Genomic DNA, 23,765 nt, shown 5'->3' with positions numbered 1-23,765 from the left:
TTTTGGGCTGATGTCAGGTGGCGCAACAGCATCTAATATCCCTAAATTAATTAGTAATTGGTGGTTGATATGCTGCAATTAATATGCTTCTTAGATAGTCCACTAAAAAACAAACAAACAAAACATAATACAATAGTGGCACTGGCTGTCGTTGTGCCACCCTGACGTGTGCTACTGCTGGAACGTCCCTGACCCAATTACATTTTAAGAGCACTTCCACTTCTACTTTATACAATTCTGCTTCCACTGTGGAAATAGCCTTCAGGTGGATCGTAAGGGAACCTCCAAGTTCTCAAAGGAAACCCCAAAAAGTTATCCAAAGAACTCTTAAGTTCTAAGGAGAACCCAAAGGTTCCTCAGAAAACCCCTTAAAGTGATACTGTCCCATTTTTTGAAATAAGCTTATTTTACACCTCCCCTTGAGTTAAATAACAGGGTTTTACCGTTCTCCTGTACTTTCAACTGTTCTCTGGGTATGGCAGTGCAAATTTTACCACCATGCTAGCAGTTAACATTGAGTCCTATGAGACCAGCTGGCGGCTAACTGGTCTCATAGGACTCAATGTTAACTGCTAGCTTGGAGGTAAAATGTGCACTGCCATACCCAGAAAACGGTTGAAAGTATAGGAGAATGGTAAAACCCTATTATTTAACTCAGGGGGAGGTGTAAAATAAGCTTATTTCCAAAAATGGGACAGTATGACTTTTAGGATTATTTCACTGTGGTAATTCCTTAAAGAACCTCTGGACTCCTAGTTCCTTAAGGAACCTCTGGGTTTCTAGTTCCTTAAAGAACCTCTGGGTTCCTAGTTCCTTAAAGAACCTGCTTCTGGTTCTCTGAGGAATCTTCAAGAAAGCCTCGGGGCTCTTCCAACAACCAATTTCTCACAGAACTGTAAGGATCATTGGAGAACTTTACAGTGGCAAACGGGCTCTCTGGGAGATTTGATTTTCCTCCACTTAGCCAATCGTTTCAGTTATATTCAAACAAACTACAAGCTTCCGTTTGGCAAGTAATACACGTCAACATTTTTCCACTCCTCCCTGCTCTCTGATTGGTTCCCTACCTCAGGCTAGCGTTTTGGCACTGGCATCCATGCTGTCTTCCAGATCAGAACGATCGAGCAAAGCAGGATGGGATTTCCCAGTCTACCCTTCCCTTGCAACACATATCCTTTAAGGGCCAATGGGCAATGTGCAGGAAGTGATTGGCCAATCAGGCACAGTCTTCACTTGGCAGCGACTGGCCAATGGCAGAGTGGCATTCCCCGGTGGGCGGGCATCAGTCAGTCAGTCTCTTCACCAATGGCAGGAGTCCGCAGAGGAGACTTGGTGATTGGAGAACGGCTGTGTGGAGGCGTGCTCTTCAGAGAAGACAGGCTGCTGGTTGGTGGAAAGGAGGGTAAAGGGGTGAAGGTCTTCCCTGCTGTGATTGGTGGTTGGCAGTGCGAAGGCGGGCTCTTCAGAGGACACATAGTGCTGATTGGTGAATGGCAGTGTGGAGGCGAGTGCTTCACTGCTGTGATTGGTGAATGGCAGTGTGGTCTCCCTCCCCCTGCATGTGATTGGCATACAGCTCCTCTCTCCTGAGCAAGAGCAAGGGAAGGGGGGGAGGGACTTTTGTGCAGTGGTGGGGGTGTGGTGGCCTCCCCATGTCCATGTCCCCCGTCCACTGCTATCTCATTAGTCGCCAGGGCTCCTCCTGATTCCTGATTCGTTGTTTGCTCTCCTCCGCCTCTATCATTGGCTCCCTGGAGAGAGAGAGAGAGAGAGAGAGAGAGAGAGAGAGAGAGAGAGAGAGAGAGAGAGAGAGAGAGAGAGAGAGAGAGAGATGGTAGGGAGAGGAAGGGAGAAAGAGAGAGAGAGAGAGAGAGAGAGAGAGAGAGAAACATTATATTACAGTTAGTGAAGTACTGATTGCAAATTGTACTTTGAGCAATATACAGATACTATACATAGGCCTGCAGATATTCAAATAACACATACCGCACCAGGGCCCAGCCCAGCTACTGCTCTGACGGCCGTCTGCGGCACCATGAAGCCGATTGGCTGGGTGACAGGGTAGAGCAGGAAGTGACCTCCGCTGCCCACCAATGAGGCGTGAGTGCAAGTGTGAGTGGGCGGAGTCCCCACAGGAGTCTGGGTGGTTTTCCTCCTGGGGTGTCTGGTGTCCGATAACAAGGACTCCACGCTGAACGGACTCGGCTTTGGGGTAACTCCTCCTCGGTCTCCTGAGGGCGACTTGCAGTCCGTCAGGCCATGTGTTTGTGTTTGTGTTTGTGTATGTAATGGCGTGATGGTGGTAGGCATCACCATGGCAATGGGGCTGCTGGTTGGCATTGGTGTGGCGACGACGCCCGAGAGCCTGCTTGTTGGCCGGTTCGTGGGAGTGGGAGTGGCTTCCCCGTCCGTGCTCTGCGATACGCCGCTGTCGCTGTCGGAGCCGGGCGTGTGCAGCAGAGTGTCAGCCATCCCCGCCCCCACCCCCGCCGCCATCCCGACCTCTAACCCCCCGGGCCCTGTGGCCATTTTGGACTGGTGGAGGCTGGCACGCAGTTGCCGTCGCTCCTGCGACAAGAAAAAAAACGGGATGTTAACATTCCACATTGTCAAATTACACCAGCAGTGGATTCAAAAGTCAGTGTTAAATGTTGCAGATGCCCAGCATATTTTTTTCCATATTACAGTGTTGATATAAATATTGAGTAGAATTAACATTGAAGTGAGGTAATGATGCAGGACAAAAGGTGAGACAACTATGAAAATAAAGGTTGAATGTCCGTACACTTGCTCCCGTTTTTCTTTTTGCTTTATTTTTCCCAAGTGAAAGTTTTCGAACTATGCGCTCTTCATCAGACTAGACTGTGTGGACATTAAACCTATATTTTCACTGTAGAATAAGCTTTTAAAACCACTACATTGACCAAAGTGTCTACTCTTTAAGGGTTCAAATAACACTGATTGTGTAATATTTTTCACCTGCTTGCGTTGGCGCTTCTGGAGTCGTGTGAGTTCGCGTCGTGCGATCTCCTCCGGGTCCATGGGTTCCCCACTACAGGAGGTCGGGTGGGCGTTGTGGGCCGGACGACCTGGGCCCTTTTTGGTGTTCTCTTTTTTACGCCATTTGGCACGACGATTTTGGAACCACACCTGTAGACGGAGAAACGAGGAAATGCTTAATTAGTCACACCTGAACACTTAAGGGTCTTTTCCACTGCCTGTTTTCTACCCGGTACAGCTCGACACAGCACGACTTGGCCGCCACTTGTTGCTTTTTGATTGGGCACAACACAGCTTGACTCAGCTGGAAAACCGTCTGAAGGGAACTGAGCGGGTCTTTCACTGCCAACTACCCAGAAACCGCATCAGCTCGTCCTCACCGGTTAATCAAAAAATAACCATACAGTTAGTTCCTGTGGGGCAGGGGTCCGTTTCCCGATTCTTGTCATTGCTAACTGTCTTAAGACGTAACACCATTCCCTTGGATTTAGTGGTGAGCGTCGCTGTTGAGAGAGAGTTGAGTCGCTCTTACGAAGGACGTTGCTACCATCGTTAGCAAAGACGCTTTCGAGAATGCCACCCCAGAAGATCCGGGCCTTTCTTGGTTTTCTGTGTTTTACTTGGCCAGATGGGTCTGGAACCACACCTGTAGACGGACATACAAGGAAAATGCCTAATTACCTACACCTGAGGAGATGCAACAATACTGAGTTAGCTACACCTGAACAATTAGTTATTGTGGTCTGCACGGGCACTTCCTTTTTTTTGTTCTCTTTCTTTGCAATATGGGTCTGGAACCAAATCTACAGATGGAGGTATGAGAAATGGCTTAATTAATCACACCTGAGCTCTTAATTGATCACACAACACAACAACGATACTCCCCTTAGTGTGGCTGTTACCTGAAGATAGACATTAGAGAAAATGCTTCATTATCCTCAGAATAGAGAGATGAGAATGCTTAATCATACGCATGTGAACACTTAATTAGCAACATCAGACGACATATAGGGACACCACAAATGAGGATACAAGAACATTTCATCCACTACATCTGAGACTAGAGATACAGGAGTACTTAATTCGCCACATCTAAATTAGTCACACCTTAATCAAGTACCAACCTGGGGATAATTAACGAATTACCCACCCGAGGACACAGGAAGGTTCAATTAGCATAATTAAAATATCAAATATAATGTTGTGTTCCTTGATGCTGTTTATTCCTTACCTACATTCAAAAAAAGTTTTTTTTTTAAATCACGCCTGACATGGAGTGGTGGTGTATGCCGTGCAGAGTATAGAAGCAGAGATCTCAAGATTTGTATTCATGTGCAATAATTAAAGATGTAAAGTGTGTTAACTGAATGTGCTACAGTCTGTTGTGCGCTGAAACGTGTTAAATGTGTTAGATGAACGTGTTAAGGTGTGTAATGGGTGTGTTTACAACAACACACCCAGTCACGGAAGATGCATTTTAATTGAGTTAGTCAACTATTGTTTATATAAAATGTTGTATTCTATTAAAAAAATATTCAGTTTTACTCTGTTTGTTCTATTCAGTTTGTTCTATTCTGAGTGTATTGAAAAATGATATTGTTCAGAGAGGAGTGACCTTACAGTCAGGGCCGTATTAACGCACTGGCTAGATATGTCAGGGGCCCCATAGACAGGGCTAGATATGTCTAGATATGACTGCAGCCTAGGGGGGGGGGGGCAACCTGCCAGCTAGATATGGCTGCAGCCTAGGGGGGCCCATAGACAGGGCTAGATATGGCTGCAGCCTAGGGGGCCCCACCTGCCAGGGGCCCCATAGACAGGGCTAGATATGGCTAGATATGACTGCAGCCTAGGGGGGGGGGGGGGCAACCCCAATAGCCGTTTGTCAAAGGGGGAAATCAAATTTGCTAAATTGCAGACAGTATTGAAAAATTAATCTCTTCATCACCTCTATAGTTGGCCTACTATACTTATAGCTCAGAATTATGTCAGTTTGTGTCATTTTGTCATGATTTTTTTTCTGCGTGGGGCCTATCACAACTACCAGCCTACGGGCTGCGGGCATTCTTAACCCATTGATGCCTGATGTTGCGTTGCGCAACATTGGCCCTGGCGTCTGGAGCTGCATTACGCAACATTCAGGCTCATGAGATTTGAGACAACTTTATTAAACCAAGTTGGTTTGACATGAATGAACACATTCTAATGAAAGATGAGGGTCTTAGCGTTCAAATGCAACTTAGTGCATATTTTTATGTGCTTCAGAAGCTGAGATATTTAAGTTTTTATAGGCTGAGGGCAGCTTTTCTTAAAAAGGGCTCAGGCATTCAGCACCCTTTTTGCAGGTGCCTTAGGCGTCAATGGGTCAATCCGGTCCTGCTTACAGTCAAGCTGTACTTGGATGCAAAACTGGGCTTTTCCAGCCATGAGTGGTCCACCAGACATTGAGAGACATACCGTAGAATGTAGCCTGTGAATACAATTTTAGTAATGTAATATGAGTTTTGTTGACTACAACATCCAAACAGCTTAATATGCTCTATATCTGACTATATCGGAGAGGTCTGCTGTATCGGTATGAGGACTGATTCCATTGAGGGGTAGGCCACGTCAAAATCATCCACAGTTCATCAGGCAAATGCCCTGTGCGCCGTATGGCCAATCCAGCCATGCCGTCAAGTAATAAAAGTAAAGGCGTGTTTTTTTGCTTTGTGTAAAAGACTAGGTAGTGGCGTATAGCTAGAAAAAAAATCTAAGTGTTCCTAAGAAAATACTGGTGTTTACTGGCCCTTTTTCCCCTCAAATGTATTATATCTAAAATAATACGTTCACCATATATTTTAACAAACAAATGCAACCGCTGCAAAACATAAAGTGACACAGTGCCCAGAGATGAAGAACATAGCCAGTGTGCGCGCATAATCATGGACCCATACTATTACGCATACCATTACGCATGATTAACAAACTCAACGTAATTTGCTGCTATACTGTATTTGCGCTGCAACCGAATTCAAAGGGCAAGGCGGCGTGGTTTGGCTTTAAATATGTATCAATTATCTCAACAGAGTCCAATTCCTCGGTGAACTCCTTTTCAAACAGTGAGATGCAATTCAGTGACCATTGTGGTTTTGATCTGTGACTTAACTCTGTTCACAACCGAGAACAGACATTCAACAGAGCAACTTGACTGGAAGTGTTGCCATTACACATAGTAAGCTGTTAATAATTACGGTAAGGTTTCTAAGTGTATTACCAGAGACTCCACTCGCCACTTTTCCTGGTGGTACCGCACTCTAGGGGCGCCAACGGAGGAGTGTAGGCTCCATTCAGAATGAATGGACTGCTCTCTCTCAACAGCGCAACAGCATTGAATTTAATTTGGAAAAGCGCGAACTACACAACAGCACAGCAATAATTAGCCAAAATATATTTTTTTTTTAAAACGTCGACCCAACACACATACACACACATAAAAATGTCACATGCGGGACTTTTCAATACACACACACACACACACACACACACACACACACACACACACACACACACACACACACACACACACACACACACACACACACACACACACACGCACGAACGCACACACACATGCATGCACGCACCAACCGTCAAACCTATTATTTTACACACTAGTACAAACCCTTATGTTATAAGTGGTGCTTTTTCACCCAAATTAACATAATGATGTTAACATTTACACTACTAACATTACAATGCTCACCCTCAGAACATATTCAGAACATTTTCCAACTTTTTTGCTCCTGTCAAACTATTGAATCACTGTGTGATTGTACCGTACGTGTGATAACGTGGCCTTCACCACGACTTATGGACAGCTTCTTTCCTGAAACCATCAGGCTCCAAATTGGCATAGAAATGAAGCCACTCCTCAACTCATCTCTCCCTTTTTTTCTCCAACTTGCCTTTTTTAAATGCAGATGCAGATTTTTACTTTTTGGGGAGGGACTCTTCGTGCAGGGAAGATTTTCATTGCGCATGAATTCTGTAATTTATTATTATTATTGCTTCCAGCAAAGCCAACTGGAGATACAGAGAGTGCAAACACCCAAAAAGTAGCCTATGTGTATAACAGAGGCCAACTAGCAGAGTGTGGCGTGGAACGTTAGAAAACCTCCCTCCCTCCCGAAGCCTCATACAGTATCGGTAGCGCTGAGCTATCGGATTGCTCCTTAAGGCCAGCAGTATCGTGCTTTGCCTCCCATACCCGAACCGATGCGTTGACTGGGAGGTGGCGAGTTTGAGACCCGAGGGGGACGGACTGCTCGGGAACACCTCAGTTACATCTGGACACATGAAAAGGGGTCGTTGTGCAGCCTCAAGATTAGAACTCGTGTGATAAAACTAATCCCAGACCATTGTTGTCACTGCCTGAGGAAGATCCCACTGGTGGAATCAAAGGTTGCTGTTTGTGTAGCCCCTTAATGCACGGCATACCTCCAGCAGCACGCTGTAATAGTCATTGAAAAGTTAACTACCATGGTACTACTCTACTATGATGTAACACAGGACCTTTAATAATGTTCTACAACTTGGTCATTTCCATTCTGGTAACAGCAATGAAATTAAGTTTACATATTTTGGAGCTCATGCCCACTCTCACGTAGTTACAGGACCAGTAACCAAATGAATGCAATAGAGCATTTGGAATATTTTGAAACTTCCAGTCTTTCAAACTTTCATTTTTTCTTTGTGTGTGTGTGTGTGTGTGTGTGTGTGTGTGTGTGTGTGTGTGTGTGTGTGTGTGTGTGTGTGTGTGTGTGTGTGTGTGTGTGTGTGTGTGTGTGTGTGTGTGTGTGTGTGTGTGTGTGTTAATCAGATGAATGCAATATTGGAATCTTGTGTTGATTTAACACTGTGTGGGTGTGTGTGTAGAATAACATTGTGACGCAGTGTGTGTGTACAATATAATGTAGTAGAATTCTATTGTGTGCGTGTATGTGTGTGTGTAAGTGTGTGTGTGTGTATGTGTATGTGTAAGTGTGTGTGTGTGTGTGTGTGTGCCTATGCACACACACCCACCAAAGTGAGGCGAGAGAGGAAGTTAAGATGACATGTTTATAGGACTACTGTGTGCGTGTGTGTGTGTGTGTGTGTGTGTGTGTGTGTGTGTGTGTGTGTGTGTGTGTGTGTGTGTGTGTGTGTGTGTGTGTGTGTGTGTGTGTGCACGCGTGTGTGTAGTATGTGTGTGTGGGGTGACTTAATGTTTGCCAAGAGCAGGCGTCCCCAGCATGTTGCTAGGTAACAGCTCAAGAGATTCTGAGCTGCCCACTACGGATCTTAATAAATACGAGAAAGGTTTGAGTTACAGTTTATGTTTTCTTTTAAAATATGATTATTTCTTTTAAAACATTATCAATAACAAACGGCCCACACATAACTCGATAATTGTGTGAATAGACCCAAACTTGGGAAAGTGAGGCTGTGATCCTGAAACTCTGGACCCTGAAGGTATTCTGAGTGCCGTGGGCAGCGAAATCATTTTCTAACTAGAAATGCACTCAGAGAGTGAAAACCTCTATCAAGGAAGCTGTTTGATAGAACGTTTGACTATGTTACACCCTATTTGTTTCAAGTCTTTCCGCTATGTTTTTGTGGAGTTAGAAACCAGAATGGCAAAATTCGCCCTAACCTGCAATGGTGTTGAATCTTTTTTTTTAAATCCTGTATCGGCGTCTTGATCCGGATCACCACCAAAATTTAATCACTTGTTCCTTTTGTCATTTCCAACAACTCCACAAAATTTCATCAAAATCCGTTCATGACTCATGAGTTATCCTGCTGACAGACAAACAGGCCAGCAGACAAACAATCAGACAGACAGACAAACAGACAGACAAACCAACGCGACCAGCTGAGGTATAAATCTAGATAGTGGGCTATTTGTTGTCGTTGACTATTTATTCGTGTGTTATTGTTTATTGGGCATGAGTGGCCCCAAACATACAGTAGGCCTGTGGATATTTCAAATGGGCACCAGGTTGGAAAATGTTGGAAGCCCCTGCTCTAAGGGCTACAACCATAAAAAACACTATCCCTACTTAACATGTGCAGATAGGCCTATAATTTCCACTGCAAGTTGTACCTGCAAGTGTTGTAGGGTATGATTATGTCCTCGATTATAAGTTGCTTTGGATAAAAGCATCTGCCAAATATAACGTAACATAATGTCATGTAGATCAGTTTGTTTGGACAAGAAGCCCTCAGAGACATTCAGCAGTGTTATTTTAACTATTAAAGAGTTGAAATCAACTCCATTTCAGATAACATTTGGGCCCATTTAAAAATAGTGTTAATTTTAAAAAACAAAAGGAGGCTTTGTTATTACCAGCACACTGAAGGCATGGCAAAAAATAAAGAGCATATTACAAACAGAGATCGGGCTGCCAGGGACTGTAGGCCTATGGAATAATCCTGCAATTACTATTCAGAATAAGAAACTGAATTGGAGTAGTTGGAAGGAAAAAGGAATATTAACACTGTCAGATATATGCGGAGACTGTAAAATATTGTCCTTCATTCAACTTAAACAAAAAATGTATGTAACAAATAACGATTTCTTTAAATATTCACAATTAAGAAGATGGTTACAAGATATTTCTTTATCACAGGGAAGCATATAATCACCTGCAGTCAAATGGATCTTAAAAACTGGCGAAAAAAAGGAAGCTCATAGGAACTACATGTAATGGACTGATTGGTCAACTGGCTGACAGGTATTCATTGGACAAAGTATAGGCCTATATCAGAACTGGAATAATGACCTTAAGACTACAGATTCAAATGTAAAATGGAAAGAGTGTTTACATGTAACAAATAGTATTACCACTAATGAAAATCTGCGCCTCATTCAATACAAATTAATGACAATAATATATTATACTAAATCTAAGGTGCACAAATTTGATCCCTCTTCATCTGCTCTTTGTATAAAATGTCTTACAGAGGAAGATACATTAATACACGCTTTTTGGGAATGCCCAGCAGTTAACCAGGTTTGGATGGAGATAGAAACATTTATAAATACAGTGTGCAGAGCTACAATTCATCTCACACCTCAGTTATGCATCCTTCACAATACAGAACAGGTAAGATACCCATTAGGTTGGCAGATATGTTTTTGTTCCCTGATTTATAAAAAAACCTCATTTTAAAACATTGGAAGAACTGTGTAGCTGTGTCACATTTTGAATGGAAGCGCCTGTTGAAACATTATTTAAGTGGGTACAATTTACGAAGAAAATAATAAAAAGCAACAGTTCAAAGAGGTTTGGGGACGTATATACGAAGCATTGTGAACACAGAGACAAGTAGTGAGGCGGGTGAGAGAGCATCTGAAGGGAAACCCTGAAGTGTTTGTGTGTGGGTGTGGGTGTGGGTGTGGGTGTGGGTGTGGGTGAGTGTGTCTGTGTCTGTGTCTATGTCTGTGTTTGTGGGGTGGGTTGCGGGGGGGGAGGGGGGGGGACTATGCATTGAGGGGCTGAAGGGACATTGGGCTGACTGGGTGGGGTGGGGGACACATGTGTACAGAGGGAGGAATGGGTGGAGAGGGGGGGGAACAAAACAAAGTCATGATGTGGAAAAAAAGAAATGGTTGATGTTATTTTTCAGTTTGTGAAGCATGTGATGTTTGTGATACCATGACTAAGTAAAAAATAAAATTTTATGTAAAAAAAATAGTGTTAATTTTACTCTTTGATCAGTTTAATATTTTCAAATATTTTGTAGGCCTAAATATAATGTGAAAAAAAATATTGAACACAAGTACCACCTGGATCAGAGTGACCGGGTAATCGTCTTGCCTGTTCTGGGACATTAACACCCCTTTTTAACTGTAGGACTACTGGGAGAGTTGGGGACCCCTGCTAAAAAGAAACACGGCTACTGCATACTAGACATGGTGCTTAGGCTACCACACAGTAAAATTAATTGCTGACACATCACAACTTATTTTAGTGGAAGTGACACACCTTATTTACAACAGGAGTCACACAACAAAGTGACAACAAAAGTGACACAACTTATTTAAGTGAGACAAGTGACACAACTTGTTTACAACACAGCAAGTAACACAGCTTCCTGTGTTTACAACAACAAGTTGGCGCACGGAGGCATTCTATGTTAGCAGGAGAGCCATGGGAACGCCATCAAACTGGACTGTTCATTATTTCAAAACAAACAACACTATAACAATCTCTCTCTCTCACACACACACACACACAGCAATAATCTCCCGGCTGCCGCTGCTGCTACTGCTGCTCTGCTTCACACTTCACGAGAGCCAAATTGAAGGCTCCTCGCGCCTTGGCTCGCCTCGGCTGACCTGCGAGCGTCAGTGAGTGGCGGGTTTTTGTTCCGTCACATCGTTGCCTTGTCTTCGTGCAGATGGGGCTCGCGCCTTAATTGTCCATTCAAACGATGTAAGAACTAATTCTCTCAATTACCGTGTGATTCTAGCGTGGCTAATTTGAGCCGCTCGCGACCCAACCCCCGTCTCTCTCCTCCCCTCAGCGGGAGAACAGATTTTCCTCGCGCCGAGCCAAGGGCCCCTTCACGAGGCCGTCTGTTCCTTGGAGATAACGGCGACAAAGTCGCGAGCTCACCAGCCTCCCCACCGTCGCGGGAAAGAAGAATAGAGGAAGAAGAAGAAGGGTATGTATACGGCACGCGACGAGACTCCTTAAAGGCATTCCAGGCGCACGCATGCAAACCTGCGGATAAACATATTGCTTATAGGGCTCGGGAATGAATAAAACCGGGCCCTACAGCGGCTTCTTTCACGCGCAAAGATCTGTCGACTTAAAACACATAATCGCAATTCTCTCTCTCTCTCTCTCTCTCTCTCTCTCTCTCTCTCTCTCTCTCTCTCTCTCTCTCTCTCGGGAAATAAGATGCATTTTGGATATAAGCGGCGCGCGCCTTGGACTGAAGTGGAATAGCTCGCGCACACACACGCACGCACGCACACACACACAAGGAGATTAGTGTAGGCTACCACCACCGAATAAAGCGATGCCTCTGTTTATTACCGTAGCCTATTGTCGATGTGTTTGCTAAATAGGCCTACAATACTCTACACATCAAACTGTAATTAAAAGAACGTTTCAATGTATCCTTTCTTTTCAAGCGTAAAACTAATAAAGGAAAGTAGGCATATCCCTCCATGAGGTTACTGATGTATCTGACGTTTGAAACGTGTAACAGAAAAAAAATAAATGTTTTTTTTGGGTTATTCATTATCTTCCAAATGTGTCCCCAAAATCAAGGGGAAATGCAACGAAACATCACATTAATTCAACACATAATTAACTGGTATGTCTAGCTAGACCTATACCGTAATAATAAGAAGAATAGCCTAATAATAATAATAGTTATACCATAATGGTAAGCACATCTTTCTTTCAAACTGTCACTGTAAGTCTGATCATTTTGAATGAAAAAAAAAATTGAATCCTAAATAAACTCGATATTATTATTATTATTATTATTATTATTATTATTATTATTGCTGTTGTTATTATTATTTATTTATTTATTAGGTCTAGTAGGATAGTTGTAGTGTTATTGTAGCCTATTATTAGCCTGTAACGCGTAAAAGTTATGGGTCCAACGAGACCCAACTTATTGTATTGGAAGAAGAAGAAGAAGAAGAAGAAGAAGAAGAAGAAGAAGAAGAAGAAGAAGAAGAAGAAGATGAATTAAGTCTCGCGCCTCCCTGCTAGAAATTCAAGAGACGGAAGTTCCCGCCTTGATGTCTTCAGCACCTGGCTCACGCGCTGTCCCACTGGGAGAAGAGATGGCGTTAACCCCACCCACCGAATATAACACACACACACACACACACACACACACACACACACACACACACACACACACACACACACACACACACACACACACACACACACAAAACGGCAACAGTCCGAGCAGCCTGCCTCTCTCCGCTCCCAAAAGGTCGTTAAGCGGGAGCGTTTATGTTTATGGTGTCATTTCGGCGGTTGGTTTTAGAGTGGCCTCTCAATTAAAAACGTGCTTAGATAGGCCTGGGCTACAGCACGCCTACCAGAGTTGTATAAAACAGAAGTAGGCCTAGAAGTCCACTTCCACATCTACTTTAGCCTCTGATGCTCGCTCCCGTCCCAGATGGATCACCACAATGACACAATGACACCAGATTTCCACCTGGTGTCAAACTGCCCCCATCAACTAAAACGGTGTTGAAACTGTGGGCCTATCTGCTCTGCCCTTCTAAAGTGACAACACAGTGCAGGACAGACCAGATATGGATTAAAAGGAAAGCTTGGCGAAACGTTAGTCTAATGGACTGAAAATAAATAAGAAATAGCTTTAAAAAAAAAAAGACATCCCTGTGGAACTTTTAAGAACCAGACGTGCGTCGACGCACCCTCCCTCCGAGGGGCCACAGGTGGAAACAACCAGCTAAACATGTCGAAACCTAGTGCGAAACATCTCCTCTTGTTTTAACATTCAAGCTAAATAGTTTTGGCCCGTTTAAAAATTAAAACAAACTCTAACCTAACGCACGCCGTTCCACCTGTCGAACACGTTATCACTGGAAAAAAAAAACCTTTACAACTGTAACATATGCATGTTTACGTAGTGCCCCCACCACGTTAATGCAATGTATGTGCCTTACATAAGGAGTGCGCCCCTGGCGGCCCGGGGTATTATACCAGTGAATAAATCAGTTAGATTCCGATCAGTGATCGCTCCGTTTACTGTTTGTTTATTTGGACACTTATATGTCAATAGACACAACAAGAACATTACATGGTGTCAGAATAGTTAGTGTTTTATTTTCTGTCGACGAAAATGGACCACTTCAACGTTCCTATGCCTCGAATGGATTGGGAATCCACGAATTTACCTCAGGCTTGGAAAAAGTTCCGCCAACATGTCGAGCTAATGTTTAGCGGACCGCTACGTGAGAAAACTGAGGAGGAAAAGTGCAGCTACCTACTACTGTGGATCGGAGAGAAAGGCAGGGATGTCTACAGCACCTGGACACTTACAGCGGACCAGAGGAAAAAACTCAAGACTTACTACGACAAATTTGACACGTACGTAAAGCCAAAAGCTAACCCCATCTTCGCGCGCTACCAGTTCCATCAGCGAGTGCAAGGGGAAGGGGAAGGCATTGACCAGTTTATTACGGACTTGAGACTCATGATTAAAGACTGTGACTTTCGCGATGAGGATGACATGATTCGGGACAGGATTGTGTTTGGCACCAACTCCCATAAGGTGCGTGAAAAACTGTTGTGCCACGGTTCTGAGCTTACATTAGAGAAAGCTATCGACATAGCCAGAACGCACGAGCTATCCCGCCAACAGCTACGGTCAATGGATGATAGCCACACTGCTAGCACTAGCGCAGCCAGCCATTCCGCCCATGCAGTTAGCAGAAAGCCCGCGTACGCCTACAAGCCAGATCGACAACGGCAGGGAAGGACGACGGACGGCGAGAGGACAGCAGGTGCGACGAAAGTGTGCGGTGCGTGTGGAGGGGACCATGGACGTACGGGAGAATGTCCGGCGAAAGGAAGGGTGTGCAACAAGTGCAAGAAGCCGAACCACTTCGCGAAAGTATGCAGATCATCAGCATCACAACCAACGCGACAGAAGCCCAGGTACCATCAAAAGAAAGTCCACTGCGTCAATGAGACCGACGACGAGTCATCGGATGAGCTGTACATCCACACCATCACCAAAATCCACCCCGACACGACGAGAGAACAAGCTTTTGCAGAAGTAGAGCTGGGAAAGCAGAGAAAGAAGCTGAAATTCAAGATCGACACGGGTGCACAGGCCAACATCATCCCAGCAGAGACTTTCCACAAAGTGTTTGGCAACACACGACTGAGCCCACCAGACAGCACCATCTCCGGGTACGGCGGACAGCGGCTGGACATCGAGGGTTCGTGCAGACTCACCTGCAGGTACAAGGACAAGGCAGTCACGCTAGGCTTCGACATCGTCCACGCAAAGAACTCACCACCTGTTCTCGGAATGCGGGCCTGCCTCGATCTCAACATGGTCAAGTTGGTACACATGGCCACCGCGCAGCCCCACACCAGCATCACGGAGGAGTTCGCGGACGTGTTCGACGGCATCGGACTGTTCCCCGGTGAGTGTACCCTACGCCTGAAGCCAGATGTCACACCAGTGGTGTGTCCACCCCGCCGCATCCCGTATGCACTGCGAGCCCGTCTGAAAGAGGAGCTACACGAGATGGAGAGGCTGGGGGTGATAGAAAAAGTGACTGAACCGACCGAGTGGGTAAACGCACTAGTCGTAGTTGAAAAGCCCAAAACAGGAAAGCTGAGAGTGTGCCTAGACCCCCGACCTCTGAATAAAGCCATACAGCGACCCCATTACCCTCTTCCAACGCTGGACGACATCACACCACGACTGGCTGGAGCCAACTTCTTCAGTGTGCTGGACGCCAGATCCGGATACTGGGCAATTAAGCTCAGCCACGAGTCGTCGATGCTGACCACCTTCAACACCGTCTTCGGGAGATACCGATTCATCAGGCTTCCCTTCGGCATCATCTCAGCGCAAGACGAGTTCCAGCGAAGAGTGGGCGAGACGTATGATGGGCTCCCAGGCGTCGCAGCGATCGTCGATGACATCTTGGTGTACGGACGCACGAGAGAGGAACACGACGCCAACCTGCGCGCTCTGCTCGAGAGGACGAGAGAGAGGGGGATAAAGCTGAACCGGGAGAAGAGCATCATCTGCGTTCCAGAGGTGAGCTACTTTGGGCATAAGCTGACGCGAGACGGGATCAAACCCGACCCCAGCAAGATCAAAGCCATCAACGAGATGCCACCGCCGAACAACAAAGCGGAGCTCGAGACCATATTGGGCATGGTCACCTACCTCTCCCGCTTCGCTCCCAAACTGTCTGAAACGACAGAACCGCTCCGACAGCTGCTGAAGGAAGGCAACGAGTTCGTGTGGGACTCCAACCTCGACGCTGCATTCCAGCGCGTGAAGGACACGCTGACGAGAGAGCCTGGACCAGTACTCACCTACTACGACCACACGAAAGAGGTGAAGCTACAAGTCGATGCATCGAAAAGCGGACTAGGTGCCGTGCTGCTGCAGGACGAGAGGCCAGTGGCGTATGCATCGAAAGCGCTCAACGAGACCGAGCAAAACTACGCGCAGATCGAGAAGGAGCTGTATGCAGTACTCTTCGGATGCAGGAAATTCCACCAGTACCTGTACGGACGTCAGGTGACAGTCGAGTCAGACCACAAGCCACTCGAGTCAATTATGCGCAAGCCACTGTCAGCAGCACCACCACGACTACAGCGCATGATTCTGCAGCTACAAAGGTACGACATCAACATCACACACAAGCCTGGAAAACAAATCCCTGTTGCCGACACACTTTCCAGGAAGTCAATTGCATGTGATGAACAGTCTCTGTGTGAGGGAATGGACAATCACAGTCCGGAACGCCCCCGTGAGCGACCGGAAAATGGCACAAATTAAGATGGCCTCAGCCCAAGACGAGCAGCTCTCGATACTGAGACAGGTCATTCATTCCGGATGGCCTGAAGCAAGGAAAAAGTGCTCACCTGAGATCATGGAGTACTGGAACCACCGCGACGAAATCTCAGAGGCTGACGGCATCCTGCTGAAAGGTGAGAAAATCATTGTGCCACACTCACTCAGAACTGAAATGTTATCACTGATACACTCAGGACACTTGGGCATGGAGAAAAGTAAACAGCGGGCACGAGATGTACTGTTCTGGCCAGGCATGCTGAAAGCCATCGACACAATGGTCGGAAACTGCCTCATCTGCCTCGAGCGCCGGAACTCCGTCACCAAAGAGCCCATGATCGCGCATCCCATCCCAGAGCGGCCCTGGCAGGTAGTAGCCACAGACCTCTTCACCTGGAACAACAGTGAGTACATCGTCACAGTGGACTACTACAGCCGATACTTTGAGGTTGAAAAGATCACCAGCCTCACAGCCTCAGCAGTCATCAAGAAGCTGAAAGCCACATTCGCCAGATTCGGCATACCCCAGACCGTTGTCAGTGACAATGGGCCGTGCTACAGCGCTCAGGACTTCAAGGCCTTCAGTCATGCATGGGACTTTGAGCACATCACCAGCAGCCCCCTGTACCCACAGAGCAACGGGCTGGCCGAGAAGACTGTGCAAACAGTCAAAGCCCTCATGGACAAAGCGCATGCACAGAAGTCAGACCCTTACCTCAGCTTACTGGAGTACCGCAACACTCCAGTGGATGGACTGAAATCACCAGCGCAGCTGCTGATGAGCCGGCGCCTGCGCTCAGTCCTGCCCTCCACCGCGAAACAGCTGCAGCCAGAGCTCGCCTGCCGCGACACAGTCCGCACCAGGAGAGAGCTGTGTCAACGGCGACAGAAGCACTACTACGACAGGAACGCCAAAGCACTGCCTACGCTTCCTGCCGGTGCCACCATCCGTCACCAGCTTCCAGACGGCAGGTGGAAACCTGCTGCTGTCATCCAGCCAGCCGACACACCACGGTCGTACAACATCATCACCAGTGAAGGACAGCATCTCCGGCGCAATCGGCGTCACCTTCTTCCCACGGCCGAGGACAGCACCAGCGAGGAGGAGATTCCACCGCAACACAGGTTTGACCCTACAGACACTGAACCTGAACATTCACAACCAGACACTGATACTACACGCACACCACTTTCCAGCACGAGATCAGGACGCGTCGTGAGACCAACAGTAAGAATGGACCTGTGAAGAAAACTGTTTAAAACCTGTGAACATGAAAAACAAAAAAAAAACAAAAAACAACAATTCACAAAAGATAAGTCTGATAACACTTTCAAAAAAAAAAAGGAAAACAGACTTCAAAAAAAAAAAAATGAAAAGATGATTCACACAAAAAAAGACAGAAAAGAAAAGATGAATCACAATGTAAAAAAAAAAAAAGAAAGAGAAGAAAATGAAAAGATTTTATTGTCATGATTGTATACACTGTATTGTTTTATGTGATTTGATATGTGATTTGACATGATATATGGTAAGATGGTTTAATTATATTGCAGATGTGTTTATGCAATAACAATGTTTTTCTTACAGCTACTGATGCATTTTGAAATGGACTGACAGACAACATGATTATTTAATATCTAATTTTGTGTGATTGATGTGACTGCATAATATATTCTATGTGATTGATTTGATGACTTATTTTAACAGGTGATTGACTTGACATGGTATGGTAAATGTAATGCTTTAAAAGTTATTAATGTATTCGGCAATAGAACTACAGCTGTGAATTGAAATGGTACACTGTACATTAATCCTATATTTGTTGATTGTTTGTTGAATGTAAGGATTGACCTGTTGCGTTGATGTAACTGAGTTCTTGTTTTAAAAGAAGGGGGATGTAACATATGCATGTTTACGTTGTGCCCCCACCACGTCAATGCAATGTATGTGCCTTACATAAGGAGTGCGCCCCTGGCGGCCCGGTGTATTATACCAGTGAATAAATCAGCTAGATTCCGATCAGTGATCGCTCCGTTTACTGTTTGTTTATTTGGACACTTATATGTCAATAGACACAACAAGAACATTACAACAACCATAGTGCTACATCACTATGACAGTGCACAGGACCTTTAGTAATGTATTACGACTTGGGCATTGCCATTCTGGTAACAGCTAAGTAACAGACAGGCCTGTCTTGCTAATGCGGTAAGCCTATGTCTTCTGCACTCGGGTGACATTCCATGCAATAGGACCAAAGACGTTTTTGAGCTCAGACATCACATCAGGTGGCACGACGGTATTTAATGTCCATACATTAATTAATAATTGGTGGTTGATGCTGCAATGGATATGCCTCTTGGTAGAGCCACTAAAAACAAACAAACAAAAAAGCCATACAAGTGGCACTGGCTGTCGTTGTGCTGCCCTGACGTGTGCTACTGAAACTTCACCACACCACATTACTGCGGTAATATTGCCTTAAGTAACACATTGACATTCTGGCAACAGCTGATTTATAAGTCTTCCCACGTCGACTCACAACCGATGGCGCGTGCGTGCCGCTTAATAATTTACAAAAGTGCAGCATGCAGAAACTAGTTGCATGCAACTATGCTTTAACAATTTTACTTAAGGTTCCCAGAGGTTGGAGTGCAAGCAAGATATTTGTTTCTATGGGAGAAAACAAGCACACTTCATGCACTTAATAGGCCTACTTTTGAGGACTTGAGGCGCAAGATATTCTACATCCAGGCTGAGAGGGGACGGGACAAAATGTATAGTAGGTTTTAATTCCTTTATTTTTTGTTATTTCTGTTTCTTTGTCCTGCCCTGATGTGTGTATCTTATGCATGCTGTGGATTTGGACAAATGGTGAATAAACCGAATTGAGTTTACCTGTACTCGCGATTCCACGAGGTCCAGTCTGAGGGCGAGCGCCTCGCGCATGAAGACGTCCGGGTAGTGGCTCTCTGCGAAGGCCGTCTCGAGCTCCTCCAGCTGCCAGCCCGTGAAGTTGGTGCGCGTGCGTCTCCGTTTGCATCCGCCGCCGCCTCCACCGGGGCTTTCCTTCTCCACGAGGTCTCCCGAGTCTTCACGACACACACACACACACACACACACACACACACACACACACACACACACACACACACACACACACACACACACACACACGTGCCCGACATGTCACGAAAATCAATGGCACTTCCTTCACATTTAATTGCACTCGATGGTTTTCATTGTTGATACGAATGTATTATTATTAGCCTATTATTATTATTATTATTATTATTATTATTATTATTATTAGGCTATTATTATTATTAGGCTATTATTGTAGCCTAGGGCACAGTGTTTTGGCAGCAGCAAATTTCTAACCATACGAAATTTTGCCATCAATAATTTAACTATAGGCCTATAATTTTAATATTATTACCCTCCCTAATCGCCTTGGCACGCCACATCACAGTGAAAAAATACAATTGGAGGGCATAATCTTCACGCTGTTGGTGATAGCAGCAGCAGATTATAACGTCCCTTACGGCCAAGCCGAAATTAACCAATTTCTAAATTTAACATTTTCCAGTAGACCTAGCCTAATATTCAGATGCCTGGTTATCCCTTTTAGGCAGATAACAAAAACAGATTTCAGGAAAATAAAGAAAACGTTTTCTAGGTTGTTCTGCTTCACAGCATGAGCGCAGTGTATTGTTTTCCCTCGACTGTCTTCACGTTATCCTTTAGAGATTATTATTCTATTCATCAGAGTTAGTTAATTACGGTTCTAGTTCGAATTGTGCAGAGCCATAGGCCTACGTCTATTACACATATATTGGTCGAATCTAACATAAAACAGCATAACAATCAATAGTCCCCAAAAGTCCTCTTTCACGTCAGGAAACTCGTGGATTCTCTTGCGTTTCTAATATTCCAACAACAACAATAATGATCCCTGTAGTCTGAAAAGCTAGAGCAATATTGTCTGTCGGTTAAATAAATGAATATGTTAAATAAGAGTCGGTAGTAGGCCTAGCCCAATAATTATTATTCCACAGACCCCGGCTGACCTGCAGCCCCAGGCGACCATCGGTAAGTAATTTACGCTTCTCTCTCTCTCTCTCTCTCTCTCTCTCTCTCTCTCTCTCTCTCTCTCTCTCTCTCTCTCTCTCTCTCTCTCTCTCTCTCTCTCTCTCTCTCTCTGTGTGTGTGTGTGTGTGTGTGTGTGTGTGTGTGTGTGTGTGTGTGTGTGTGTGTGTGTGTGTGTGTGTGTGCTAATAATTAACTCCTGTCTGTCCCCTTACCTGCCAGTGTGTATGCCTGATTGTCTGCTGCGTTGACACCACCGCACCCCGACAGCAGGAGCGGGCTGCTGGAGCTCAGCAAGCCGTCTATGGTGAAGGGCAAGGTGCCCGAAGAGTGCAGCTGACCCCCGCTCAAGTCGTAGACACGGCGGTGGTGGTGGTGGTGGTGGTGATGGGCCAGGTGGTGGTGGTGATAGGAGGGGAATCCCACTCCGACCACGCCGCCCAATGAGCTCCCAAACCCGGCGTGGGAGTGCTCCAGCACCCGGCTATCCATCATCCTCCTCCTCGGGCTCGGTCCGGTCCAGCCCGTGTGTGTTAAGAACTCAAAGCGCGTGCAGCTTCCGCGGTAGCACCGGCACGAGCTGGGGACGACAGTGGGCTCGCGTGAGCATGCCTGTGCCTATGACCGCGCGCTATAGCTCGGGTGGAATGAGGGAGCGAGGCGTCTCAGCAGCAGCTGATATATTCCCCTCACTTTGTCAACTCTCCGTCTCCCTCTCACTATCTCTCCCTCTATATCTCTCTCCCTCTCCCTCTCCTGCAGCCTGTCTCTCTCTCTCTCTTTCCCTCTCCCTCTCCCCCGTCCTTCCCTCCTCCTCTTCCTTGGCGCGAGCTGTTCGGTCGGTCGGTCCCGGAGCAGAACGCGAACGGAGCAGCCTCGGGGACCAATGGCGAGGCTAATGGAGTGACGTCAGAGCAGGGGCGAGACTCCAGAGCGGTTTCCCATTTCTATCCACTAATTAGTCAGGACAACAGGCAGCCTCTTCAATAAACAACACCAGCGCTGTCATAACCACAACACGGCCCAGCACAGCACGGGGGTCCTCCGGTAATCACGGTATCACAGTCACTCGCCAGCGAAGGCACGCATGGCTAGGCTCGCGAGGGAGAGGTTGAACTACTCACTCACGCAGCAGCAAGTAGAATTGGAAGATTGATATTCAAAACTTGTGATTTGTATGTCTTTTATAAAAAGAAGTAATTAAACAGTATCGCTTTGGATAGTAGCTGTTCCTTCCACCCTCTGTCTGCCTGTCTGTCGTTAGGCTACCGGCGGATTCCCTCGCAGTGCAGTGCTCCGCCCTAATGTTTAAACGGCGCGCGTGTGTGTGTGTGTGTGTGTGTGTGTGTGTGTGTGTGTGTGTGTGTGTGTGTGTGTGTGTGTGTGTGTGTGTGTGTGTGTGTGTGCGTGTGTGCGTGCGTGCGCGTAAAGGGATGTTTTCCAATTACAGCAGGCGAGGCGCGCGCCCGGTAGACTGATCCGTTAATAGGCGATTCATCACCGGCACCAGCGCACGCGGCTGTCAGATCGCATTTAAAACTACACGCTCTCATCTCTCTCTCTCTCTCTCTCTCTCTCTCTCTCTCTCTCTCTCTCTCTCTCTCTCTCTCTCTCTCTCTCAAATCTTCTCTATCGCTCTGCAGAGAGAGACATAAAGAGAAAGAGAGGAATAGAACCAGAGAGGGAGGTTTACTTAGCTCTATGGTGCAGGTAATTGGTTGCGTTTGTAAAACAGTAATTACCCATCGAATATTTAAAACATCCGATATAACAGTTAACCCCTTTTATGTTGATTAGAAGCTTTGAAAAATATATTAGAATATAAAATATACATACATATAGGCTATAAAAGATCACCGTGCAAACCTGTGCGTCAGAACTAAACTAAAACGGCACAGACAATAGGGTTTATGGTGGACTATTTACCAGACTGGGATGAAAAATCAGGCAAGGCAATTTCAGCCAAGACCAGTCCGTCAGGCATTGAGTGAGACAATGAAGCCTGTAACAAAGTGTTCAGTGATCTAATATCAGTTATTTGACCCCAACAACCAAAATTAGTCCATTTCGGAGATGTTTTCAGTGGTATGAGGACTGATACCATTACATAAAGGGCCTGGCCTGGCCAAGATCATCAACAGTCCTACCGCGCAAATGCCCTGTAAGGCCATGTGTACAAGTAGTAAAAAAAACAAGTGTAAAGCAAACAGACAGCATGGGAACAATCTACAGTAGCCATAAGCAATAGCCATCAGCATCTCCTCATTTAAAAGCCATTAGTGCACCGTGTGGAGGTGTAGGGGTCTCACCAGCCATATATCTCCCTCCCCAGAGACACGTTGTCACACTCAGCAGTGGTACTACTACCCATTTAGGGGCCCTAGGCAAAATATATACATGGGGCCCTCCGCTGGTATTTTCCATGGTGGGATTCACTGTTTGGATGAATGAGATACATTTGAGATCATGATATCACTACAATGGATAAACATTTGGTAAGGCCCTATGCCTAGCCTGCATATTGGTGGGGCCCTATTCTGCTTATTGGTGGGGCCCTATTCTGCATATTGGTGGGGCCCTATTCTGCATATTGGTGGGGCCCTATTCTGTGTATTGGTGGGGCCCTAGGAAATTGCCTAGTCTGCTTATTGGTAAAACCGACTGTTTGACACGTAAAGAGCAGGTCAGTGTTTAGCTGAAAAATAACAAGTGTTTATTTTACAAAAAAGAAAGAAAAGATTCAAGATTCAAGATTCAAGATTAGTTTATTACTTCTTATTATAGGTTTGAAGCCTATAAAGAGTAAACATTATTGTGTTTTTGTGTCCTCAAAAAGATAAAAAAAAATAAAAATAAAAAAGAGTGGGGGGGGTGGTGGAAAAAAGTGCAAAGAAAGTGCCTTGTTGTCTTCAGCATGAATTCAGTAATCTAATTGCTTGGTGGAAGAAACTACTTTGGAGTCTGGTAGTATGAGATTTCAGGCTTCTGTACCGTTTCCCAGATGGTAACATAGTAAACAGTTCATGATTGGGGTGACTAGGATCAGCCAAGATTTTTTTAGCCTTCCTGATGCTCCTTCCCTCAAATAGCT

General features: G+C 45.6%; 1 protein-coding gene across 1 annotated transcript; it reads right to left on the bottom strand.

Moving 5' to 3' along the window:
* Positions 1-1,299: 1,299 nt before the first annotated feature.
* On the bottom strand, positions 1,300-21,169 carry LOC134458645 (homeobox protein unc-4 homolog). Its single transcript, XM_063211078.1, has 5 exons — positions 20,890-21,169; positions 19,484-19,677; positions 2,980-3,150; positions 1,992-2,568; positions 1,300-1,586 (listed from the first exon to the last, which is right to left on the bottom strand). Exons 1-5 carry the CDS (start codon positions 21,167-21,169, stop codon positions 1,300-1,302), a joined length of 1,509 nt encoding a protein of 502 aa, XP_063067148.1.
* Between the last annotated feature and the right edge of the window lie 2,596 nt (positions 21,170-23,765).

This window comes from Engraulis encrasicolus, chromosome 1 (assembly GCF_034702125.1).
Source record: "Engraulis encrasicolus isolate BLACKSEA-1 chromosome 1, IST_EnEncr_1.0, whole genome shotgun sequence".
NCBI lineage: Eukaryota > Metazoa > Chordata > Actinopteri > Clupeiformes > Engraulidae > Engraulis > Engraulis encrasicolus.
This window is presented reverse-complemented; position numbering and strand designations above follow the sequence as displayed.